Source organism: Pieris brassicae, chromosome 12 (assembly GCF_905147105.1).
Source record: "Pieris brassicae chromosome 12, ilPieBrab1.1, whole genome shotgun sequence".
NCBI classification, from domain to species: Eukaryota; Metazoa; Arthropoda; class Insecta; order Lepidoptera; family Pieridae; genus Pieris; species Pieris brassicae.
In genome coordinates, this window is record NC_059676.1 from 5,427,151 (window position 1) to 5,454,961 (window position 27,811).

The 27,811-nt window shown below is 33.9% G+C and overlaps 2 protein-coding genes across 4 annotated transcripts; both read right to left on the reverse strand.

Moving 5' to 3' along the window:
* Window positions 1–1,661: 1,661 nt before the first annotated feature.
* LOC123717107 (juvenile hormone acid O-methyltransferase-like) lies at window positions 1,662–17,555 on the reverse strand. Of its 3 annotated transcripts, none has more exons than XM_045672928.1 (6): window positions 17,503–17,555; window positions 16,898–17,378; window positions 15,186–15,357; window positions 14,670–14,778; window positions 2,251–2,422; window positions 1,662–1,756 (listed from the first exon to the last, which is right to left on the reverse strand). In XM_045672928.1, the coding sequence occupies exons 2-6, from the start codon at window positions 17,251–17,253 to the stop codon at window positions 1,726–1,728; spliced, it is 840 nt and encodes a 279-aa protein (XP_045528884.1). In that variant the 5' UTR covers window positions 17,254–17,378; window positions 17,503–17,555; the 3' UTR covers window positions 1,662–1,725. The 3 variants fall into 3 exon arrangements, with proteins under 3 accessions (XP_045528884.1, XP_045528882.1, XP_045528883.1); XM_045672926.1 differs by having other exon boundaries at window positions 16,898–17,313; window positions 17,503–17,518; XM_045672927.1 differs by lacking the exons at window positions 1,662–1,756; window positions 2,251–2,422; window positions 17,503–17,555 and adding an exon at window positions 12,226–12,497 and having other exon boundaries at window positions 16,898–17,313.
* A 1,615-nt stretch (window positions 17,556–19,170) lies between these two features.
* LOC123717498 (juvenile hormone acid O-methyltransferase-like) lies at window positions 19,171–23,659 on the reverse strand. Its single transcript, XM_045673509.1, has 4 exons — window positions 23,264–23,659; window positions 21,932–22,103; window positions 21,586–21,694; window positions 19,171–19,696 (listed from the first exon to the last, which is right to left on the reverse strand). Exons 1-4 carry the CDS (start codon window positions 23,617–23,619, stop codon window positions 19,524–19,526), a joined length of 810 nt encoding a protein of 269 aa, XP_045529465.1. The 5' UTR covers window positions 23,620–23,659; the 3' UTR covers window positions 19,171–19,523.
* Window positions 23,660–27,811: the final 4,152 nt, after the last annotated feature.

Here is a 27,811-nt window from a genome sequence, read left to right on the forward strand (position 1 = left end):
GAATTAAGTCATCATTGAAGTGTTTAATTTCCTACCCTAAGAAATAAATCAACTACCGCTAACACTACTATTATTAATTTCCCATTTTTATATAAAATATTACATAGTTGACATTTTAAAATTCCAACATTTACGGCATGTTGCATTTGCTTCGTAAGTTCTCCATACTTATTCTCAAGAAAAAATATTATATTTGATGACATTTTGCAGGGTACAGGTAATCTAACACTAAAGTTCACGGACATAACGAAAAAAATTATTGATTCGTTATTTTTTTACGGAATTTATGATATAAGGTCCAGCGCCTCGTCGAAAAAAACTTTTTCCTGTCTTATATTTGATATTTGAATCCCATATGATAACTGCAATTATTAAAATTTTATGTTTTGTTTCACAAAAAGGGCGAAACTAAACTTAGGTACACAGTGCAGGAGTTGTATGATTAGTCTTAAAGGGACTTTTATTTTATTTAGAATTTATTCTATTTATTTTCAATAAAGTTTTTTTTAAATATTGGTTTCCTAATTAAGCTGATGTACATATAATATATTTTTGCTTGTATTCCATATTCCCTACGGGAATCGAACACACAGGTTCTACTCCACCAATTGGTTATGCTAGACACATTTGTCAAATGTGTCTTTTTAGAAGTTATTGTAATATAAATAAAACTTTATAAGAGAAGAGAACATAAATAAAATTTTCTAAAATAAAATAACAAAATAGGTACATAGAATATATGTTTGTATATTTCACTAATTAAATTTTATATTGAAAAGCTACAAAATTGCTATAAAAAAGGACATCCACGTATTATTAACTAACACTAACACTTTTTTTCAACATATAAAACGAGTATTTGCACGTTAAGGACAAAGTCGTTTGTAGAATTTTTGTAATTGTACTTTTCAGTGTCAAACATCTGCATTTCCTGGCTTAAGTCTATAAAAAAGTCGTCATATAACTCATCCGGGATCTTGAAAGGCAACACAGACATTATTGCACCTGAAAATAATGGTAGGTACATTTATTAATTTGAATTTTCCCAAAGACTCAAAGGAGGTAAGTAACTTGTATACGTACACCCTTTTCGGATGCATGTTTTAGGCGCATTTTATAACATTGAATAAATTGTTCTTATCATAATAATATTAAGGATTGATCTATTGTTATTTGAACCTAGGGAAAACTTAGGACAAATAGCGAGGACCACGTTTGTTTTTACATTATTTTATTATTATTTATTACTTAAGATGTCATGTGGAACATGGTGTGATAGTTGCAGCTCCTTACAAACCTTATGTAAAACAAAACTTGGCGATTAAAAAGAGTGGCGGAGAGTTTACTGCCAGTTTTTCTCTTCCATTCTACGCCCTTGATTTGAGAACTGACAGTAAATGTAAAATTAGAAGCATTTCATGTGCATTTCTGTTTTTGACGTTCATAAGTGTACATTCTGTTACCTATATGAATAAATGAATGATGAATTTTGTTTTTTTTTTAATTTTATAGGTTTAATTGTACATATAGAATGTTCGTAGCTTATGTTGATTTTTTAATTTGCTAATACTTGCTAAGTCTAAAGTTGATAAAAATGTTTTCGAATTTGTTACCATGTCTCTTTACCTATTCGACGACAAAACCTACTTTTTAAATCCTCTTGATTTTCGTAGTTGTGAACTATTATTTTGTCTTCTAATTTTTTCACAGTGAATCCAATTTTGCCTAATAGTTGTTGCATTTCTTTAAGGGAATCCTGAAAAGAGTATATGTCAATTAAAGGCAGTAATTTGTGTTAGTAATTGCAGGTAGAATTCCAGGCTTTTGATATTTTGGAGTTTGACATATTTCATGCTTTCTCTTTACTCAGAATCTTAATCTTATCTTTATAGTTAAAAAGACATAACGGTTTTATTATGTATACGTGCAACTCTCAGCCCTGAGATTATAGTACTTGGCTTTTAGAAAAATCAAATTATCATGAAAGATATATAATAAATCTAGGCCCAGATTTAAACAAATTTGGTGTGCTAATATTTTTTTTAAATGGAAGAGTGGCACAGTAGTACATAAAGTTGAACAATGCGCTTCTTTGTCTAATGTAATGAATTGGGAATAAATTAATCCAATCAACCATAATCGCTCCATCATAGCGGGCCTCCTAGCAAATATTAAAAATTGAAATGAACACGACTACAAGCATTTTTTAAGAAATAATAATAAGCCTAAATTAAATTATTTTATACATACCTGGCTATCATGGTATGGAGATATGTATCTTTCAACGTCAATAAGCCATGGCTTCCATTTTTCGGCTTTAGCAAGGGTCCTGTATGCATCGAATAATGATTCTTTTCCTCCGACAATCGCGAAACAACTTCCTTGGTTATTAAGGATATCGGATATGTTTTGGAACGCAGTTCTGTAAAATCAACATAAAAAATAAATATAGTTAAATTGATGCATCCGCCGAAAAAGTTAGTTAAGTTAAATTAGTTCGGAACGATTAAAAGAATACCTTTGATCGGGACGTATATTTAATTTAATAATGGGATCTTACATTCTTAGGTATGCAGTGCATAGCACGAAGCGGCATGGGGCGAGCGACAAAGTTCAAAGGAACTAAAGCTGTCAGCGACATCAATTTAGTGCATTGTTCAAAATGTTTTATAATAATAAACCTATAATAACAAATGAGTCGATCTTCTTTACATGTTGCATGTATGACGACTATTTTGTGTATGGAGATTATTATTTTATGACGTTAATAAAACTTTACTGCGGTTTCCGGGAAGGTTTTCACGTTTTTATGGCACGGTTAACTAAATCTAAACACGTTGCATATATATTGCATATTTGTAATATTTAGTGATTAATCAATATTATTTTATGACTAAAAAATTCCATTGCTACTTACTTGACAATAGTGTGTTATACTTGTTGTATAAATGGGTAGGTTACCGTGAAAACCTTCGTTATAAATCAACTAAAGTCTTTGATAATTTTATATGAAGCATCCTGTTGACCGCGCCAGTAAAGTGCAATGGCGGTTGTAGAGGGATGATGACATGTAAATTGCTTTATAAAAATTAAACCTTAAAATGCACTAAAAATAAATAAAGCGTGAATTAGTTCATTTATGTAAAGGTGTAATATACTTTTGGGTAAATTCGAAGTGGGAAAAAATATTATGCTTGAGAAAACATATATAACAGCAGTGATGTCCTAGTGGCTTAATCGTGCGACTCTCAACCTAGGTTGTACAGTAATGGATTTTCTTTCTATGTGCAATTAGCACTTGCTTCTTATTAAAGTACACAACGTGAGGAAAGCTTCTTTAGAACTGTGAGCGTACTCTTTATAATTTTGCTTACGACGAAAAACACCGAGCTTCAGGTCCTTTTTTATTATACACGACAGGGTCCTAGCGGGAATGCAGATTCGACAAATTCTGGCCTTAATAGTATGAACAGCCGGTGTTTTCCAAAGTAATTTTGGATTGTGTTTGGCTGTATTAAGTTAATTACTTTCATAGTTCCTTTTTAGTTTTTTTTAACAAATTGTTGCAGAAATTACGGTAACGTTTATACGTGGTAATTATTATCTCATTATCGGGATATTTTTTTCCTTTTTGTGCAAGTTATCCCTGAAGCGCATGCACTTCAAAAGACCGGGGGTAATCCAGGGCTTAATAATCATTTTTCTTTTCGAGGGACTAATCTGCCTCGAGTTCGACTTGGCTTCAGTAATAGATGCTGTCAAAAAGCTCGCAGCTAAATTTACATCACACGAATTGAATAGAGGACTTAGATCCATATTATAAAGGCTAAATGCGAGGCTCCCGTGGTCTATTTTAGTTAACGGCCTATTCACGATACGACCATGGCTTAATTTAGACTTAAGAAATAGTAAAACGGTTTTATGATCAGTCAGTGATGTTTGGGCAACAAACCTCAGTTTTCAAAAGGACATGATCGAAGCAGTTATCTACTCGCGTTTCAAATGTGTGGGTAGGGAGCAAACCGTGATAGGGTGCTAGGTTTAAACCTCCCTGACAACATCTTTTACTATTTATCTATTAATTGTAACATTCATATCACCTGTCAATATAATTGTTTTATAGCTCGTGTATCTTATCAGTAAGATATTTAGTGATTATATAAAATTCGATTTATTGCTAGATGGAGAACGGTATATGCCAATGATAATTATATTTGAGTCAATTTTAACTACCAAGCAATTAGCATCCTTGAACACCGGTTCCGGGTAGGGATATAGTCCTTAATGTACATTACCACGCCGTAGTAAGTTTGATGCAGTATGGAAACTGTTGTAGCCGTACAGTGTCGGTAAGTTATTGTTGTCCCTTATCCGACAATCAGTAAGTATAACATAACGTGACCTAACAATCAAAGTTTGCAAACCTGCAAAGTTTGCTAATATACCACGAATATTCTGATTTAAGACTTTAGTAAAATGATTTGGGTTATGAATTAAACTATGAACGACCTCAGTATTACATTCGGCACAGTCAGAATTAGAAAAAGAGTCAATACTGGTTTGTAATCTAACTATCGATTTTTAATTAAAGTTTTTAGGGCGCGATGCAATGTCGTTTCATGGAAATATTGTATGTATATATGTGTAAGTTAGATTTTTCTGTCTTGAGGAAAAGTCCACAATTATAGGTCTATTAGAATCATTCTTCTTATTTACCCGTTACATATCCCCGATTTCAATGTCACAAACATCCACCTTGGGATTTTCTCACAGCGTTCTTTTTCAGCGGAACAGCGTTCTTCTGGTCATCCACGGATTCCCCGGTTTTTTTAGGGACGTTCCTGAGCTCCTGACACGCTTTACGGGAAGAAGATGCAGAACTCCAATTTTGTCTTCTAAAACCATGATGTATTCAAGATCCTTTCTCCGTACCTCCTCAATGTCGCAGACTTTTCTGGACAAGTCATCGTATTGTGAAGACAGAAAAGAAATAGATTTTTCAATGTCTTGGTTCGTAGCCAGAATATCTTTTTGCTGAGTCATTAATGTAGCAAACAAATCCCTCATTTCCTGCTTAAAGTCCTCAAAATCTGATAGTTGCTTGACACACCGCTTCCGCTTTATTCGGGAATTAACAAAATTAGGCGGAGGTGGCGAACAATTATCACTCAATACGTATTGGATTAGATAAGGGTCAGAATTGCATTTGTTAGGAGAACGAATCATATTTTCAGTACTGTCTGCTCTGAGATCACTAAATCCTTCGTTTCGTCAACTCAAGCGCCACCCAAGTTTAAGAAGAAATGATTGCAAGTACCAGGAGCTCAAGAGAAACAATAACAGTAACAATAATTAGCAGAGGTCTAGTTAATTGGTCACCGATCGATGGTTTGGACCATGCGACTTTAATTAAAAAACATACCCATGCTTATTATGTATAATTAAAATAACATACCATAAAATACACTTTTATCTTGCAAATTACGGTACTTCCCATTGAGTTAAAATAAAGTATTACCTTGACTTTTATTGATTAAAAATGAACTTATGTAAATAACTTTATTTTAATATTCTCAAAGCGATAAAAGTTTGAGTGGGATGTAAATCTGTCAAGACATGACAGATTTACATCCCACTACATATGACAACCTAAAATCGACTCTTTCGGTTGTCATTATAATGTTAATTTTATATTAATGATATACATTAAATAAATTTAATGAAAACCAACTTATGAGCTTCAAAAAACCGATGAGGGTAGGAGGTTAGGTTCTCAAACCAGGTGCTTTGGGAGGACCGTGATGTTTCCTACACGCCCAAAATCAAATTCGTGTCAGGTAGAGAAGGCTAACAACTACTTAATCACAAAATAAAATAGACATTTGAATGCCGTGGGCTGAGTGGGACGTACCGTATATGTATTCAAAAATATAATTACGATGTAACTTACTCTTGACGAAGACACCAGTTTAAAGCAAAAAAGGAAATGACATGGTGGAAACGTTCCCTTAGCTGATCCGGCAGCTCTCCCTCTATGTTAAGGGTTGTGAAATTGCCACGTTCCGAAGCATAGTGTTCATTTGCGAATCGTATCATATCTTCGCTTATGTCACAGCCTATCATAGTCTTGCAATTCGGAATTATTTCTTTGAATATTTTTGATGTCAAACTTCCATCGCCACAACCAATGTCTAGGATCGTTGAGTCCATTTTCCAATTGATTATACTCTTATATTCTTCTAGATACTTCATTGCATGAGTCTGCTGTAGTGCATTTGATTTATTATACAGTTTGACGTTAAACATTATTCGTGCGTGCTTTTCGGCTTATGTCTGATAGCGTCTGCGCAGTGGTCAGGTAGTAAGGGTAATATGTTATCGTCAGAATAAAGGAGAATTCACATTAACCTCAACATTAAAACGGGGAGATTTGTGCAAAATACGAAAATTATAAATTTAATTTATACTTGAATGTGTTGTCTTGTTCAGCCGATAGGAAAAAAGAAATAGAAATTCACAATGATATCAATGATCAGGTAACTCAAGGTGTTAATAAATGACGAATATAGACTGGCATTGCACTTGCGAGCCTTCCGACAGTGCGAGTATCCATTGGCGGTGGACACTATAACCGAACAATAGGTGAGCTTCTTGCCCATTTGCCACCTGTATATAAAAAAAATGTTTGTTTGTAACAAAATTCACTGACATTGCCAGGAGGCTTGCAAGTACGTTGCCGGCCTTTGAAGAGATGGTACGCTCTTTTCTTAACCCTTAATCAAACTAGTAGGAAATGCTTCAGTGGGCAACCAGTTCTACATAGTAGAGCAACTTCAGAAAATGCTGAGAGATCCCTTATCTCTACACAACGCCAAGGTATCAAGCCGCTCGGAAAATGACTGGACCCCGACGATTCGAATTGCTCTTCCTTGAATGCGGCCAAGTGAAAGGAGCTAGTACTGGGGAGCTCACGCCTAGCGGTGAGAACAGTATTCCATGTGGGTCAGAATTTCCGCATTATACAGTTTCAAGCGCTGGCCCGGAGTAACGTACCGTCTCGTGCTGAGCACATCAAGCTTCCTAGAGACTAACTTAATTTTCGTTCCAAATGAACGCGAAACTGAACGTCATTCGATATATCAACGCCCAGTATCCCTATGCTAAGGTGAGGCTTTAAGGAGAGCTTCTTCGTAGAGAGGAGTAAATTTGAAAGTAAAGTTTGATGTAGTCTGGTATGTAAACTATGAATTTACTATTCAGTACTACATTCTTGTCATTACATCTGATATCTATATCTGATCTTTGTGCTAGTGCTTCTGCTTATGTGTATTTGTTCCCGCTTGTGCTTTATCTTTTGCACTTTGCGTTTTGTTAGTTTCCTTAGTATGTTTGTATATTTATTATTGTTGTGCTTGTGCAATGTTTCTTTATGTTTTATTTTAAGTATTTTAGTTTGGTATTTATATCAATCGTGGTACATATGGATACCTTGACTTGTGTACTAAGATAAAAATGATTTAATTGTTTTCAAGTGTCTTTGTGCATCGTTATTATCGTATTCATATGTACCTACACTCTGTGATTGAGATAATTATTTTATTAAATTAACGGTCGGAGAAACGGTCAGGAGGCTCATCTGATGTTAGGTGATATCACCGTACATGGACACTAACATTGGCAGAAGGCTCGCTCGCTCGGAAGTGCGTCGCCGGCCTTTTAAGAATTTTTACGCTTTCTTCTTGAAGGACCCTAAGTCGATTTGGAAATACTTCAGTGGGTAGCTGGTTCCACATAGTAGTGGTGCGCGGACAAAACTGCCTTAATAAAATTCTTAGTTGTGGAATGACGAATGTTTGTATTTCGTATTCTCATCTGGTTGTAGCGGAGCCCACGATGCTAACTAAATCGGGATTTACTCCAGCGTCAAAGAGACCTATTGGGTTGCGAAGCTTTGATAATAATAAGAAAAAAATGTTAATAATTATCATAATGTATACCTTTTCATCGGTGGGGGGCCTCCCCCGATAATAGATTTTCAAAAATGTAAAAAAAAACTGTGCCATGGACATACTCGAGCGCGTCAGATATTGATAGCATCAATGTCCTAAGTATTTTTAATAATGTACGTATGTTAATCTGATTGTTTGCATGGTAGGGGTGGTCGTTCGTAAGGGTTGAAAATGAAGAAAAAAAAAATTATCGAGGGCGTCAGATTTTCTAAGGGGATGTTAATTGAACCTAAAAAAACAGTCTCATCTAAAAATCTGACAATTTCACGGCGGTTATTAGAATATGTAAAAAATAAATCGCCATTTTGAAATACTCAATCCCGTATAAAGAAGATATATTAGGTCCGTACATATGAAATTGGCGTTTTGTATGGGAGGAACAAAAAGTCGAATATTTTCAAATATAATATATTTAATTAATCAAAGTATGAACCATTGTTTTCTAGGCACTTTTGCCATCTCATAGGTAGTTCATTGATACCTTTACTAAAAAAAAAGTCGGACGGAAATCAATAAAATCTGTGAAGGCGATTTGGACTGCCCCATCAGAGTTAAATTTTTTCCCTTGCAAGAAGTTGTCCAAATTTAAAAAAAAATGGTAATCTGTTGGAGCAAGGTCCGGGGAGTACGGAGGATGTCTTAGACATTCCAATTGAAGCTCTTCTTATTTGGTAGCCGTCTGTTGTGCAATGTCTAGCGATGTCGTGAAGTAGCAGTGGCGTGGAGCGATTGACCAGCCTAGGTTGTTTAGCCGCTAGCTTTTCCATCATCATTTGCAATTGTTGACAATAGACATCAGCCGTAATAGTCTGGCCAGATTTGAGAAAACTGCAATGAACAATACCGGCACTAGTCCACTAGTAAGGTTAATTTTCGCTTGGGGCAGGATTTGGCTGACTGGCCAGAATCCAACCATTGCGCAGAGCGCTTCCGGTTATCGTAAAGAATCCATTTTTCATCACAGGTAATGATTCGGTTTAAAATACCTTAATTATTGTGCTGGTTCAGTAATGTAACGCAGCAGTCGACGCGCGTTTACCGGTTTGATCCGTCAATTCGTGAGGTACCAACCTTTTAAGCTTTTTAATCTTCCCGATTTGCTTCAAGTGAATTAAAACAGTTTTATCACTAACACCGCAGCCTGCGACTAACTCGGACGTGGTTTGCGATGGATCTGCTTCCACAATAGCCTTCAATACTTCATTATCAACTTGAGTCTCAGGCCGTCCACGGGGCTTGTTCTGCAGGTCGAAATTTCTAGAACGAAAACGTTGGAACCAAAAACGAACTGTCTTTTCTTTTGCAACATGACCGCCATACACATCATTCACCTTTCGAGTCGTTTCCGCAGCACTAGTGCCACGGCGGAACTCGTCCTCATAAATAATGCGATACTTTAAGTTTTCCATTTTGTAAAATGAGTGACGCAAACAGAAAAATACAAATGAATGACGGTCATCGAAGCACAGATACATGAGTAAATAGCTGTACAAATTTGAATTTGAAATTCCTAACCAAAGAGGAGATATTTGAAGGTCAAAGTGGCCAGTACGACAAAACTCCAATTTCATATGTAAGGACCTAACATATGGTTCATCTTTTGGTCCTAGACGTGATGTCTCATAATCTGTCGATTATCTGGAGGGATTCTCCTAATCTCATAATCAAAACAATTTTTATTTAATCATTGAACTTAATTGTTTGATAAGCTCAGGAAAAGGCAAAAAGTGTACGTTGTTCAAGTAGAACTTTCATTTATGATATAATAATTTAAAAAAAAAAGCTTTAAAAAATCATTAACCTCGACGATATTCTAAAATATTTAGATTTTTTTCTAATGTTTCTAATGTAAATTTTATTGATTTTTGCAAAGTATTTTTACCACAAAATATACACTTTATGTTAATATTACACATAGTTAATATTTTTAAACGATTATAGGCATGCAGCCGCACGTATTAAACTTTAGAGTTGAGAGTGGCGCAAGCGTCTAGCTAGACCGACTGCTACCGTAACGCGTTATTTAACGAAGCGGATTACCAACCCCTAAGAAGTGATTACTTAACAAAAACATAAATAAACATATGCACAAGCATGGTACCTGCATAAGAAGTATATGTACCCCTCTGACGCAACACCAATGTAAAAGGAAGCGGGCAACAGATACCAACAGCTTTGATCGGATACCTCACATCGGACCGGTGAAATTCTCAACGACTAATAAGTCTATATAGATTATTGGTCGTGCAGCTGATATTGGGCCGATTAAATAGTCATATTTAGTTAAGTCTCAATTATTATAGTAATTTAATAAAGTAATTATACAATAGTAAATATACAAACATACTAAAGTAACGACCTAAAAACGTAATGGTCTAAGCATAAATCACAAACAGTTTTCAAAGCATAAGCAGGAACGATGAAAACATAAACAGGAGCACAAGCGCAATTATAAAAGCATGAAGAAATCAGATGTAGTAATTTAACGTAACACCAACTAAATTCTAAATAGTGGATCTAGTTCTTTTTAGAACTTTCTTCTTATCTCATATACGTTATTTTTAATATCTTAAAAGTACATAAGGATGCTTTTCCATTTCCATGAGGGAATGTGTATTGTTATACAAGAATATTCAATATTAAAAAATCCGGGTTCAAATTATAATTAAAAATAATTGATAATTCCTTATTCAATCATCGCGGAGAACGAAATCACTTAATGATTGGTTGGAGATTGTAGAAATATAACCTATCTTAACATTTATGTACTTTCTTGTACCGAGAATATTAATAGAAATAATAAAAATGTGTGCGTACACACGTAAGAAGTGAAATTTCTTTACGAGTTTATTTTTCGAAAAATGATTATATTCAACTTTATAGAAATTGGTTAAATGAAGTTAAATTAGATAAAGTATAACAAAAGGCTTTTATTAGCATAGACATGAATACAAATAATACAATTATTTCAATTTACTTTATTATTACTCAGATTATTACAGAATTTCATTAATTGTAATATAATTATTACTATCATTGTTATCATTATTATATTTTTTTGTTATTAACGGCTTCCACGACGACGACGAACGACAAGAAAAAGATGACGGAAAAATGTGACGGTAATTTTCACTCCAAAAATGTAGTAGTATGTATTTTAGGATAAAATACCCACAAAGAATCCACGGGTAACGAAACCTCATGTGTCCTCAACCTAGATATTATTTACAATTTGGTTATTTATATGAAACCAATCTTGGCGAATACGAATGCAATCTGGTCAGGTATTAGGATCATAAATTTCCTGATCAGGTGCCAGAATAAATCAATTTTTTATGATATACACATACATAATTTTTTAATATATGGAATAAACAAGTAAAAGTTATGAAACCATTCACTAGTAGATTTTTTAATATTTGTAGACTTCAAAATCGATTCTTGAACAAATGCATTCTTCAAAAAGTTCAGCTAAATATTCTTCGAACAGCTAAAGACAGGACAGACAGGTATAAAAGTTCCGTCATTTTGCCCTAATGAAGCCGCATCTTGTTTCTTACAAACCAATGGTCAATTTGCGTTTGCAAATATTACCTATTCTAATATTATTTCGGGTCACGGCAGAGGAATACAATGCAAGAATGCCTACAGTAGTTCGCCATGGTGCCACTTCACTTTTCGTCACTAAAGACTTCCGGCTGAAGACAGACGGCTTTTCGCCAGGATGCCGTAGGAAAATGCCGTACTGCATGCACCGCATTGTGTGCCATAGTGGGACATAAAATGTATAAAATTTAATTTAGTGGTAAAATTTGAAATGTTTCAGTAGACTCAAGTCGGCCTTAAAATTTTCATCACCAGAACCGTCATGTTCGGTTCTCAGATTACTTTTGACGGTCAAAGTCTCCGAACATAATGCCACTTCTCTTTTTCAGCTGTGTGTGAAGACATAGGCGCGATGGGTGGAGCCTGCAGCCAGTAACAACGAGATCAGTGGACAGTGCAAAATTATTTACCAAACACGGAAGTTGTGCGCACGATTATCATTTGTTAATTTCAATATATGTGTTTAAGAATTTAAGAAATTTATTTATTTTTTGCAAGCTTAACCTAAAATTCTTTTGACACCATACGGGAATCAAACCCACAGGTTCCATTGCTACTTTGTCGTTTGTCATCTGTGTCTTTTTCAATAAATAAAAATTTACAAAATAAATAAAATATATGTTCGTGTATTTCAATAATTAACTATTATTATATTTAAAAGTTACATTTCAATTAAGATTGCTTAAAAAAACGAATCCAGAAATTATAAATGTTTTTCAACATATAAAACGAGCGCTTGCACGATAAAGATAGAATCGTAAGTAGATTTTTTGAAATTGTACTTTTTAGTGTCAAACATCTGCATTTCTTTACTTAAGTGTATAAAAAAGTCGTCATATAACTCATCCGGGATCTTGAAAGGCACCACAGACATTAGTGCACCTGAAAATAATTGTACATTTATTCATTTGAATTTTCCCAAAGATCCAAAGGAGGTAAGTAACTTGTATACGTACACCCTTTTCGGATGCATCTTTTAGGCGCTTTTTATAACATTGATTAAATTGTTCTTGTCATAAATAATGTGAGCAGTGTTGGCTTCAGCGTGCGACTCTCATCCCTGAGGTCGTAATTTCGATCCCCAGCTGTGCACCAATGGACTTTCTTTTTATGTGCGCATTTAACATTCGCTTGAACGGTGAAGGAAAATATCGTGAGGAAACCAGCTTGCCTTAGACCCAAAAAGAAGACGGCGTGCGTCAGGCACAGAAGGCTGTTGTCCTACTTGCCTATTAGATTAACAAATGATCATGTAACAAATACAGAAATTTGAGGTCCAGACCTTAAATGGTTGTAGCAACTTTGATTAATTAATTATCATAAATAATATTAAGGATTGATCTATTTTTATTTGAACATAGAGAAAACTTAAGACAAATAGCAAGGAACAAGTCAAATTAAAAAGTGAGTTATGAGAATTCTGCTCATAGATCATTTGAGCGGCCCATTTCATAATTAGGTGTAACATCACTGTGAAACTGCATTTGTCAAGCTGAATCGCACACAGAAGTGTTCATGTTTATCAGCACTAAAAGTGTTTGCCTACCATACCTTGTCGTAATGGCTTTGCGTGGAAAAGTACGATATTATACCCTCTATGCCATTTCATCATATTTCGTAGGATTTATTTTTATTTATCCACGCATAAATGTATTTATCGACAATGTAAGAACAGCGTATAGGTTAATAAAAGAGAAGCGTTTCACTCCCCAGATGGCGCAAATTCTTACAGGGCACGGAGCCTTTGCACATTACCATTACATAGGTTTAAAATTAGGACAAGAGCAACATGTGCCTGCAGTAATGAAGAACAAACAGTGGAACATGTTCTTCTACACTGCCCTATATTCGCATCGTCCAGGCACGACCTGGAGCAACAAATGCAGATGACTGTAGACCGTGGCGGCCCACAGGACATGTTAATAAAGAACAGACCGTGCCTGGAATGGTTCTGCGAAAAAATATTTAAAGGAGGCAAACAAAACCGAAAGAGCGGGTCTCGCGAGGAATTGCGCCCCGGCTCGCCCATGAATATTGTAAATAAAAATATAACCGATGCAGCCGGGGGCGTATTTCGCGACGCGTAGCCTGCCATTCGCGAACTAGTAGAATTAATTAAATGTTTTTATTTTTGGAAAAAATGTGGTATGAAAAGTCTCTGGACAATATGGCAGGGGAGTAGTGTTATAAATTAATTTAAAATATATATATATATATTTATACAGAGACAACACGCAGATTAATAATTTTTTTTTTATATTATGGAATATAAGATACAAGTATCACTTAATCCACGTCATTGAATTTGTATCGCAGACATGCCTACTCATTGGCAAAGAAAACAGAAGGTGCAGGCCGAGAGAAAAAGCCGGCGTAAAAAAACTTTCGGTATTCTCGGTCTTAAAATAGCAAATCATCATACAAAATGTTCAAAACTTAATATTGTAAGGCAAATATCGGAAATTTATTAGAAGTAGCCTATCTAGCAATATAGTACCAGGCCTTTTTATCAACTAGATAAGCGTTAACTTTATAGTAATCGTGTATACCCAGATACTACGATTACCAAATGGGCTGTCAGAGTTGTGCTCGTTTCCGTAACAGACACATTACGTACGTTCATGTTATGAGACGGTGTAATGAGACTTATAACATCCTCAATTATAGGTTTGATTATACGTACACAGTGTACATTCGTTGTTTATTTTTGTATTTTGAAGTGAAACTTCTTTATCGGCGTTGGAAAAAATTTACCGTCACATTTTTCGGTTACGCGCCATCTTTTCTTATTAGAGACACCACATTGATTCGAAGAGATATGAAGCCATTAATAGCAAAAATATATAATAACGATAACAATGATATTAATAATTCTATTATTTGTGTATATAGATCATTTGTCGAAAAATGAGATCATAAAGAAGTTTCACTTCTTACGTGTGTACTAGTACACGTACACATTTTTTTTTTGCTAATGCTTGCAAAAGTCTAAAGTTGAGAAAAATGTTCTGGAATTAGTTACCGTGCGTGTCTCTTTTCGAAGACAAAACCTACCTTTTAAATTCTCTTGATTTTCGAAGTCGTGAACTAGTATCTTGTGTTCTAATTTTGTTACAGTAAATCCAACTTTGCCTAATAAATGTTCCATTTCTTTACGGGAATCCTGAAAACAATATTTTGCTTTAATTACTCACAGTAATTTAAAGTTTGTAGATTGCGTTCGTGTTTGAATAACAATTCATCTGTAGAATCTTACTTTAAAACCTCCTTAGTAACCAGGTGCGGTTTTGACATACGGATGTAAGTATAAATATATATTCCGAATCTTAATTTTACCTTTACAAGTAAACAGAAGTACAGATTACAGAAGTACATTTTATTATGACATTACTATATGCGGGCAATTCTAATCACTGAGGTTATAGTCCCCCGTCTATGTCGAGGAGAGAATAGAACCTATTTGCCTATTAGAAAGAACAAAAAGATCACAAAACATTTTTTTATTAATAATTTATATTATTAAATAATAATTACCCTATCTTGGTGTGAATTCAATTATTTTATATATACCTGACTGTCATGGTATGGAGATATATATCTTTCAACGTCAATAAGCCATGGCTTCCATTTTTCGACTTTAGCAAGGTTTCTGTATGCGTCGAATAATGATACTCTTTCCGCGATAATCGCGAAACAACTTCCTTGGTCCCTAAGTATGTCGTATATGTTCTGGAACGCAGTTCTGTGAAATAATAATAATAAAAAATTGGATGAATCCGCCGAAAATGTTTTAATAAATATAATTTTAGAAGGCGGCGAGGTGTCATTTTGGTTTAGGAAATGCGCGAATAAAAAATAATGATGCAAAATAGACAATGACAAGATTGGTTTTGACTTTACTTTAAATCAATTTTTAACAAAATAAAACAATTTTTAACCTTCACGATGTTCTGAATACAGTTGCTGAATAAGATTTTTATTACATAATTAGGAACAAAATATACGACTTTATTAAATCTCATTTATGGCGCCAATGCTATAGAGTATAGAAATATATCTTAAATAAAGAGTTACCTAACGAAGACTATCAGAACAAAATTTACTTGGTCATGCCACAGTGGAATTTACCATTGTGGCACATACTTTTTTGTGTCTATGGGTTGTTTAGTGACTGGGTATTGTTAGGCATATCAAAACCGTACTCCTTGTCCTTTCCAAAAATTATCGGGTACCTGAGAGCATCATAAAATATATGTATCTAGTACTAGAACTGTAGTGGTAGTTTGTTCACTACTAACTACTACGGCAGCTACTTTTTTTTGTGCTTGGGGCATTGAATCGTCTTCGTGTTCACTGGCACGTGGCACTACACACGATCTGGGTGTATCACCTTGTAATTATCGCTAGTCACTATCATTGGCCATTTTATCTAAAACGTTGTGATGTAGAACTTTTTTTTTTAACTGTGTTTTTTGGACGTACTCAGAACGCCGATTAACTTGTGCTTTCTCATGAAATAAACTTTTATTAGTATCATGAAGCAAAGAACCAATTGTCTGGTCACATCGACACACAGTTATCAACTCCAAAATACATATGGAAGCATGTACTTCTGAAGGACCATTGTTAATCTTTTACCAAATGATCTAGGGTCTTTATATCTTATTGTAATTATGTTGGCTTGGTGGCTTAATGTTCGTACATAAAATTAAATACTTAGATTATTTACGAAGTAACTCGAGATGCGTAATAAATAATTTGTATTATATTCAAATGTTGTGGATTTACACATATGTAATATTATGCAACTTTAATTTAAAAAAAAAACATACGTACGCATATTTTGTATATTTGAAATAACACACCATAAAATTCACTTTTAACTTGCAAATTAAAGTAAGGTACCTACTTCCTAAAAAAAGGTATTACCTTGATAACAATAATTATAATGAATAAAAATGAACGTAACAATTTACTATTGAATTACTGATTGTAGTGTGTGTTTCCCGCACCTAAGATAAAAAATTATCATTTCTAAACACTTACTTTATTAATCACCAATCTATATATATTCCAATAGATTTATTTTAATATTCTCCAAGGGATAAAAGTGCGATGGTAATGTCTAAAGGGGTTCATACAAAATGTTCATTTTGTATTAATTATATATATTCAATAAACTTAATGAAAACCAAATTATGATTAAAATCAAATACGTGTCAGGCACAGAAGTAACTACTTAGGTATAAAATTCAAAAGAAAAACCTTGTGATGTAACTTACTCTTGTCGATGACACCAGTTTAAAGCAAAAAAGGAAATGACATGGTGGAAACGTTCCCTTAGCTGATCCGGCAGCTCTCCCTCTATGTTAAGGGTTGTGAAATTGATACGTTCCGAAGCATAGTGTTCATTTGCGAATCGTATCATATCTTCGCTTATGTCACAGCCTATCATAGTCTTGCAATTTGGAATTATTTCTTTGAAAATTTTTGATGTCAAACCTCCATCGCCACAACCAATATCTAGGATCGTTGAGTCCATTTTCCAATTGATTATATTCTTATATTCTTCTAGATACTTCACTGCATTGGTCTTCTGTAGACCATTTGATTTATTATACAATTTGACGTTAAGCATTGTTCGTTCGTTCGTTAGTCCGAATAGCACGCAAGCTGTTCGGCTAATGTCTGATAGCGTCTGCGCAGCGGTCAGGTAGTAAGGGTTAGATGTTATCGTCAGAATAAAGGCGAATTCACATTAACCTTAACATTAAAACGAAATGGGATTATTTATGCATATTGCACATGCGAGCCTTCTGGCAATGTGAGTGTCCATGGGCGGCGGACACTTCAACGCGATTAATAATTGCAAAATTGGTGTTACTACCGTCATCCGACATTATAACTTAATATTTAAACACAGTCAGTGCGCACGTACCGCGCAGGCGCCGATCAGAGAGCTACTACCGTCTGAACTCAACGATCGATTCTACGCCCTACTGACAAATTGACTTTCAACGCATTGACAACTTACAACCTGTAATATTGCGTGGTGTTACCATTCTAATAAAACGAATGGCATTGCTTGATGTTGCCATTCTAATAAAACGAATGGCATCGTGTTCGTTTATTACGTAATCTCTGACATATATATTTTCTGCTTGGTTTTATCTTACATTCGAGGACTTTATCGGAATTTACTTTATCGGTGGAGCAAATGATATCCGAGAACTAGGATCGTTTAAATATTAATTTATATTATGATATGCCTTAGCAAGTAACCTTACTTTAACGTACGATTCACACATCTGATATCTTCATGATTTTAAAATTGTGCTTGTGCACCTGCTTGTGTCGCGGCGTGTGCTTTAGCATGTTTATATATTTGTCATTGTCAGAATTGTGCATATTTTTATTTATGCTATTTTCTTTAAGTACTTTAGTATTTATCTCAAACGCGGTACACATGAATAACTTAACTTTAGAGTGAGACAGGAGGATCTTGGTACCGCTGCCGTATGCGTGAGGAGGGAAAGGGAAGCTAGACAGACTGGCACCATAACGCGTTACGATACGAAGCGGTTTACCCTCTCATAAGAAGATATAATTAAAAAAAATACATAAATAAACATCTGCATGACAATAATAAATATACAAACATACTAAGAATAAAAAATAAAAACATCAATGGCGCTACAACCTTTTAGGTCTGGGCCTCAGATTTCGGAACCTCCTTCTAGCTGATCAGCCTTCTGTGCCCGACAAACACCGTCGATTTTTGGGTCTAAGGCAAGGCGGTTTCCTCACGATGTTTTCATTCACCGTTAAATGCGCTCATAGAAAGAAAATCCAGTGGTGCACATCCCATGATCGAACCTACGACCTCAGGGATGAGAGTCGCACGCTAAAGCCACTAGGCTAACACTGCTCTACAAACATACTAAGGAAATTATAAAAAAACGAAAAACGCAAAGCATAAATCACAACCAGTGGCACAAACTCACGCAGTCTGCCTGTATTTCTACTATATATGTTTCTTGCAATCAACTATCTTAAGGTTTTTAAAACTTTAATTTTTCCTGATATAAGTTAATTTTACTATCTTGAATTTAAACCTTAGTTGTACCATATTATGTTCGAAATATATTATAATTACTCCAAATCATAACGATGCTTATCAATTAGTTGAACTAAATGGGTTTAAGATTTAAGGTCGGTGAACTCAGTTTCCGTTCTGCGTAAAGTGGCTATATATTATAATATTTGCATGAGGGAATATGTGTTGCTTATAGAATAAAGTACTATTTAATTGGTAAAGAACAAATCAAAATTAAAATCTAAAGATCCGTGGGTTCAAATGATATGCCTACTAGAAATAATGAATAATTCAATATTCAACTATCGCGGAGAACGAAATAACTAAATCATTGGTTGTAGATTGCAGACATGACCTATCATAACATTTATGTACTTTCTTGTACCAAGAATAATAATAAAAATGAACTAATATATATCGAATTATTTATTAAGTAAATCACAAATGAATTGGTATTAATGTTTAATGATCTTATTCTATTATTCCTAATATTAACGATCTTTAGCCGTGAATACTTATAATCTTCGAAAATAATCGTTAAAAAATAGAAAAGTATATTCAAAACAAAAGTATAGTAAGTAATCTTGAGATATTGTATAAAATTCCGCGCTACTTTTACAACCTTGGTACAAAAACTGATTATAAGTCGGAGTCACAATCTCTATCAGGATTTGCATGGTACCAGCGTACCACATACACTTTAGAAAAAAAAACTTTGTGTGCATGACCCATTACCGCCTGTCTAGATAATATTGGAAAGGTCATGTGGCCTAGAGCCAGACAAAATATATGTTTTATGATAAACACATACATTATTTTTTAATATATAGAACAAACATATGAAAGTTATGAACCCATTCACTAGTAGATTTTTTAAATTTGTAGACTTCAAAATCTATTCTTTGCATTTCTTCAAAAAGTTCATCTAAATATTCGTCGAATATATCTTCAGGAATCTTGAATGGAGTTAGTGCCTTTATCGCTTCTGTAAAATGGAAAATTAAGTTATTGCCATATCAATACAATATACTTACAACAAATTTGTGAGTGAAATTTGAGATTACACCAGATGAAAAACACATCGATAGTAATAAATTTTTATATACGTTTTTTAACAATCTGTTGTTAACAAATTGTTAAACCCATAACCAATTAGATTCTAATTGCAGTCTGTAACGATTGCATATTATATGTCGTTAAGTTTTTTAGCTCGGCCTGAATTGGCGTTTATCCCGCGGCTAGCGCAAGGGCGTCTCCTGTGTGAGTCGGACCTCGGCTTGGGACGTGGCGGGGTGGTCAATCGCATAAAGGGCAGGATGGCAGCTCACTGGAGTAAGCGAAGTACGTAGTAAAGGTACTCGCCTTCCCCGGTGAAGGCGGTTTTTACCCTAAACTGATTTTAGGTATTTTTATTATTATTGGCCACGCGGGCAGCTTTTATATTTTTTATTACTTTTATGGGTGGGGGCACAATGTCGGATGCAGTGTCGTTAAGTGCGCATAGTATATAACTACGATCCACGCATGCGCTGTCGCCCGCTGCCAAGCGATTATATCTGCGCTGAGACCTGTTGGTACCAATGAGACCAATATGGTTGGCGACACCCTCGATGTGTATTCGTGCACCTCGTGTCGTATTGGCGAGTTATTTCTTTGTTCATTGAACACAAAAATTTCTTAACGCACACCATAGCAAAAGCTAGCCTCCAATCAGTTAAAAGAAACCGTCCCCATCGGGGGCCATCAGGTTAAAATTCTTACTAGTTTTTTTAGAACTATTCAAAAGAACAATAAAATTATGGAGTCGATAGGCAGTCACCATAGACTAATACAAAACGTCCATTTATATGGGGCTAATTTTACAACATAATTTGTGATCTACTCTTTAATCATTCTACCTAGTGCAGTCATAAGTTCTTTTTAAAATGAAAATGCTTGTTTTTTATGAAGTAAAAGTAGTCGCTTAGTGCAGGCCATGTCCTCTAAAACGAACCATAAATTGAAGTCTAAAGGGTTGAGGTCTGGGCTAATTGGAGCCAGTTTTATAAAGTCCAGAATGTTAGTTTCAAGCCAGGCTTAGGTAGTTCGTGCCTTGTGACCAGGTGCAGAATCCTGCTGGAAAGTCCACGGTATGTTTTTAAATGGTATGTTGTTGAGGGTTTTTTTTTTATATATACATTCTAAAACAATGTGTATGCCTAAAAATACAAGAAAATATGTCAATCTCCAATTTAATACACATAGACATCAATTTCAATAGAACATAAGCAATATATCAAAGGAAAAACTAAACAAACAACAAAAAATAATAACTAAAAGATAAAAAATAGCAATAACAGTAATAAACAATCAAACAAAATGAAAACTTAAACCACATTAAGAGCCTGCAAAACAAAATTACGGAAGTACTATTGTAAAACACATCAATATTTCATCGAAGTTTGTAATTAAGTTGAAAGAGCGAGAAGAAGTTTTTAAAATAATACACGTGTTCCAAATTCAAAATAAGAAAAAATTAAAAAAAGTAAACTTTTATGTAACAGTATTTATGGCCCGACTAAGTTATACATGTGTGTATACAACTTTAATGAACGATTGTATCGCCTGGAAAAAGTATCCCCTTCTGCAGACTTCAGTAGAACCTTTCGAAAAGCAGCGTGAAAACTCAAATGTCTTCTAACTAAAAACATCTGTACCTTATCGTTACAAATTGTATTAATCTTAAATAATCTTAGGTAGAAAATTCAACTTTATGTTGTCAGGAAAAAAAATATCGGGTATAAACACAAATTTAGTATTTTTTTTAATTTTATATGATGATGTGAGTGCACATTAAATATATGTAAAAGCTTAATATAGCGTGAATTAACTTACCCTGAAATAGTTCGGCACTTTCATACTCAAAAGATAATCGCTTATAGTGTATTTCAATAAACGAAAATCCGATTTTATCTAACATTTCTCTCAGTTGCTTTTCAGGATTCTGGAAAATTAAAAATGCTATATAAATTAAAGGATCTGTGAGATTTAATACATACTATATAAAGTACAAGTAATAATATCTTCTAATGGATTAACTTACAAAAAACATAAAAACATTTTTCCTGTTAAATAGTGATAGAGAATAGTTCAATTTGTAAGCGACGAAACTATAAAAAAGATGCACCTTATCTGTTACAGTTGAAAATGTAACAATGTGTCTAAATAACATAATTATTACCGAGCTGTCGTGGTAAGGTGATATAAATTTTTCCGTATCCTTCAGCCAAATTTTCCATTTTTTTCTTTTGGCCAGTTCTCTTAATGCGTCGTAGAAGACTGCCTGCCCTACGAATGTTGCCAAACAGTCACCATCTTTCTGCAGAAGATTATAGATATTTCGAAAAGCATTTCTGAAATAGGATAATTTACTATAGTTTAATAAGAGTAAAAGACATTTAGCGCCTGGATTTTTAAAAGTATATTTTAGATGCCTATTTTGCTCAGGAATAATGTAACATTGTGAAAGTATTATGAAACCGATCCAGCTGTTATAATAATATCTTTACTTTTCCACCAACGCACAATCACATTGCAATAATTCAAGTCAAAATTACATTTGGCAATAAAATTACAATACTCTCCTTAAACTGTATATTTAGTAATAGATACACACCGCGTGTACACTTTTAATAAAGTTAAGTAAAATTTATTGTGGATTACAGAACAATTCAAGATTTAATTTAGAGTGATACAATGTTAGTTCAATGAAGTATAACCAGGGAAAAATTTACTAAACACCTGTTAAAAATTATATAGCAAAGTGATCTAATGTATGTAATGTATATAATTATTAATGTATTAATTATTACATTATAATCATATCCGTATACGTGAATTGTATAATTAAATTTTTGTACGGAGGGTATTTAAATTGGAGGATCCATTTTAAATTAAAAGTCACGCCGACATAAATGAGGACACCAAATTATAATAGAATATATCTTTATCAAAATTATCTGTTACAATTTCCTTTTGGAATTGCAGTCACTTTAATATTTTTTGTTTAAATTTACGATAATCGCGTAAATATTATCTTTAGAGGATGGTGAGAGTTTAATCCAAAATGGCGAACAATTCTTTTTAAAAAGACATACTTTATTTGTATTAGATTACGATTTGCTGTCATCAGAAAGTCATAGAAGAAGAAGACCTTGGGGTCTTCCACTTAACAAACCGACTTTACGTATTTATATTTATCTAGGATAAACACTTATAACATAGAACATATATTTTTGTAAATTTCCGTTAAAGATAAGTTCATTACTGTATTAGTAATACTTGAAAGCCTTCCAAGACCAATATTAAACTAAATAAATAAAAAAGCATTAGTTAGTCTGTATGAATGTGAGTCAATAGAACATTTTAATCAAAAGACAAATTGACTGAAGGCATTAAAATTCCACATTATTATGTATCCTGAAAACAATTAAATTATTATATTCAACTTGTAAATTATATAAGCAGGATAACGTAGGATTCATACCCTTAAAAAAATGATCAGGCTACTTACTCCTGCTGTTGGACCCAATGTATAACAAAGAACGAAAAGGCATGATGAAAGCGTTCCTGTAACGCATCCGGCAGATCACCTGCTATATCAAAAACTGTAAACTGGACACTTTCTGAAGAATAATGTTCACTTGCAAAGCGAATCATGTCCTCGTTCACATCGCATCCTATCACGGTCTTACAATACGGGATAGATTTTTTAATTACATTCGATGTTACACTTCCATCACCGCAGCCAATATCAAGTACTAATGAATTTTTTTTCCACTGAATCACGTCGTAATATTCTCTTAAATACTGTAGAGCACCGGTCTTCTGTTGAATATTTGATTTATTATATAAGTCGGCGTTGTTCATTTCGTTTGTCTCCTTGTGTTGAACTTAGAGAAACAACTGTTAAGAATTTAAAAGCGCTTTGCGGTGTCAGGTAGACAACATACCTTTTTATACCATGCCTCCGTAGGTATATATTAAATTGTAAACGTATAATTGTTAGACAATATATTATAATGGGCAAAATAATTGAGGATTTTTAGTTATTGTTGTACAGAAGAAATAAATTTACAAACGATAATAATGTTTTGCGTCAGTTTTTTTTATTTGTACGTTTCGGTTTCACAATTTTAATTAACAACCATACGGAGACAGTCGTTTTGTTTTTTTTAAGTATATGACGTAAATGCTTTATTTTCGCTTTAATTTATGTATGTTTTATACATTCTGAAAGGGTATTTCGAATAAATATTTTTTTTGTGGATCCAACTAGTTTTTAAAATAACATTTTGGCACTTTTTAGTATTCCTGTTCACTTATAGGGAAAAGTTACACAACCATAAAAACATAAGACAGAGACAGACATATAAGACTATCTGTATCAGTCAGCTATACGTGGTACGTGGTGCAAGTCCGAGCTAACACTGAGATTGAGAATTGAGAAAAGCCATGTTTACATAATCGTACATTGTAAGAATTGTTTTTATCATACTTCTAAATTTTCTATTGTTTATGCTATGACTGCTGACAAACTTATTTACAAATTTATGAAGCCAAATAAACATGGAATATGCATTAATTGCAAAACCATAAATAAATGTACAAATATGATCTGAAACTACAAAAAACACGAATTTGAGAATGTAGAACTGTAGCAATCAAATTAGGAATCAGAATCAATCAGATAAGCCTCCTTCTCGTGTTGACGATATGAAACAGTTGAAATTCAAATTTTTCCATGATGATGTGACTCCAAACGTAATATAGGAAAAAACTCATTTACAATTTAGGTACCTCTGCTACTGCCTCTTGATTGGGAATGGCGAACACTTCGGGCCTTTTTGTAAATGATATAATACAACAATGATGTTTTTATTTCCTTTTTCTGCTATCGAAACTGATCCGGCTCCGACTTTTTATTGCTTCAGTCCAGCTCTCGTTCTAGTCTGTGGACGTTTAACGACTGTACAAGGTTTACATTTCCCAATCGAGTCTTCGACATTTTGGCGGTTATGTATTTAATAAGATATTTCTTTATTTACTTTTTTGGCTGGACATCACGAAACATTTCCTATATATTACGAATCTTGAAAAACAGCACAACAACATGGCACAAATGTAGATGATATTTATCGCCACGAGTATTTATTAACACTCCATTATTTATTTTATTGCAAGATTATGGTACAAAAATAATATGGTGGTACAATCAAAACTTATATTCTGCCACTCATAATGGCGTGCAAATTTGTCTTAAAGGAATGTCACATTTTTCTTTATGAGTTATAATAATTAGTCAATTCTTATATTATTTGTATTATTCATATTTATTATTATACGTTATCAAATTTATATTAATTATAATGTTTCAAGCAAATAATAATTTACTGAGTGCTATGCAGAACATATTCCATTAAGACTAGTAACAAGGTTGAGGTGCTTGTTGATGCAGCTTCATCTCATCTTGGCTTGTTAGCCGAAGATTTCATACAATACAGAATTGACTTAATGTCGCAATCTTGTTTTTGCACTTTTTAAAGAAATTACCCACACTTGCGAGGAAATCGGAGGGCTACATGTATACACAAGTAACCGCTCGTATAGCCGATCTCTGAAGTCCGCAAGAAAAATCCCCAATGGATACTTCATTACCGGGGAACGTCAAGGGAAATGTAAATTATTTGTTTATATTTACGCGTTTTCCTCACGTCACGTCACCGCACTCCTATGCAGTACACATTGTACACATTATTCTATTTGCGCTATGAACGTTACAATGTTGTAAACAAACATTTTATTTAACAAGATTTATTTGTTTATTAGTTATAGTCATAGTTGTAACTACACAAACCTTATTACATATAATCAAGTTTAATTAAATATTCGTGTCAAGATCTTACTAAACAATACTTTGTTGGCATTTAATAGATTACGATTCATTGAATCCCTTTAAATACAATACCATTTATTAGCATTTTTATTGCTTAAAATGTTCAATGGAGAATATACAGCTTAATGAGCTGATGTTCCATCCCCGGCTGTGCCAATCAACCAATGGACTTTCTTTCTATGCGCGCATTTAATATTTGCTCGAACGGTGAAGGAAAAAATCGTGAGGAAACCGGCTTGCATTAGACCCAAAAAGGCTTGCGTCAGGCACAGAAAGCGGATCACCCACTTGCTTTAGCTTAACAAATGATTACGGAACAGATGTCTGAAGCCCAGACCTAAAAAGCCATCTCAGAGCCTTAAAAGTTTTCAATTGTTGCATGTTCAGGGTATTAGATTAATAACGTTAATCCAGTTTTGTATAAATTACTAGTACTATAATAATACATAACATATGTTTACACAAATCTAGCCCATTCGAAACCTGACCGTGCACCAATGGACTTTCTGTCTACGTGCGTATTAAGCTAGTATGATGTGAAAATCCTGCATGACTTACATAAAAATAAGTGTCGACTGCATGTGTCAGGCACAGAAGGATTAAACACCTTTTAGATAAAACAAATCATAACGAAACAGATACAGCAATTTGAGTCCATGACCTGAAAAAGGTCTTTACTGGTGTTTTTGTAATTTGTGGTAATCTTCTACCATAAGACTTTGAAATGATTGTGACTATGCGTAATATGTTTAAGGCTGTTAACATCATAGGTTTATAGATATAACATTGCAATTTGGAAGATTGAATGTCTAATCTAGAACGATGTTTGAACCCCAGGCGAAATGTATGCGTATGTTAAGAAAAGTATTATGAAATTCCACGTAATAAGTAGCTATGTATCGATACTTTTTAAACTAATGATTATCTCTGAAGGTTATCATTTTGACTTTTACAAATGTTTCTTAATGAATTTTACGCGTGACTAATTTACAGAAGAATTTTTTAAAACTATTTAATAATTATTATATTACGTCATTAGAAGAAAATATACAAACAGTCCTAACTGGCATGATTTTATGAGCTACATATTTAATCTACATACATAAATAAATTACGGTTTCATTTGCATTTTAATTAAATGAAAAATGATAACAATGTGAAACAACGTCTTTTGCATAAAATACTCAGGTAAGTGTAATACACTTGTTTTGACAAAAAAAGTGTATTAATAGAACAGATGTGTGTGGCCTGTAATGTGGCCCTATGTCCTATTATATACTCACTGATAAAACTTGGCTGATTTAACGCCCGAAATCCCAGGAACTGCTATTTCGAATTATGTAATATATAATTCGATTATTAGTCCTGTCATTACGTCGGAAAAAGCGGGTTAGAAATGAAGATGAACCGAGAAAGCCAAATTTTGGATATTACGTGGAGGGCGGCTAGAAAAATAACTTTATGCAATTTCTGCCATCTTGAAAAAAGGGTTAAATTCACTTTCACATTCATTTCATCATAACTTGGTTCCACGTTGAGATACGATTTTTTTTGAAGAATACTTTTTTGTTGTTCATTGCACGATCTACAATTAAGGTCCTATACATATATGATTAACGCATTAAGAACGCGCTAGCAATTGCAAACCCCAATTCAACGTTTATTTATTGTACCTTGCGATCCCAAGTTCACAACTTCAGAGTATTAAAAGAACTACGTGGGTAACACTGAAAATGTTTAGAACGGGCCAATGTTTCTTGTTGAACTTCCTCTTCTTTCTTGAACGGGCTAATGAAAACTTTCTTTGAATTTAAATTTTAGAACTCTGGTAACCTATACTACATTGCATTCATTAGTCATTAGTTTTTGTGAATTGACGGCAAATCTAAAACTCTTTTTACACGTGAAAATGAACCTAATGCGAAAAAACTTTCGGTCAATGATTTCTTACGACTTTAGTTGTGTGCTTACTCAACAACAAAGCTATGATAGGCTGCAATTAGCATTTCTCAACAATGCCCCATCTCGTGCCACTATTTACAATTGGTTTTACGAGTTTACGCGTGGACAATCTCAATGATGATCCGCGTGAGGGACGTCCTTTAACAGTGACTACTGAAGATAACATCAGTGCTGTGTATGATCGAGGAAGATAAGAGAGTGACC

Excerpts from the sequence above, each read along its gene's own strand:
- LOC123717498 (XM_045673509.1), bottom strand. The coding sequence starts at position 23,619 with ATGAACAACGCCGACTTATATAATAAATCAAATATTCAACAGAAGACC. Across the intron at positions 22,104-23,263 it reads CATTGGGTCCAACAGCAGGA|AAATGCTTTTCGAAATATCT; the intron begins GTAAGTAGCCTG and ends ATCCTATTTCAG. Across the intron at positions 19,697-21,585 it reads AAGTGCCGAACTATTTCAGG|AAGCGATAAAGGCACTAACT; the intron begins GTAAGTTAATTC and ends TCCATTTTACAG.
- LOC123717107 (XM_045672926.1), bottom strand. Across the intron at positions 15,358-16,897 it reads AACTGGTGTCATCGACAAGA|AACTGCGTTCCAGAACATAT; the intron begins GTAAGTTACATC and ends ATTATTTCACAG. Across the intron at positions 1,757-2,250 it reads CTCCATACCATGATAGCCAG|GATTCCCTTAAAGAAATGCA; the intron begins GTATGTATAAAA and ends TACTCTTTTCAG.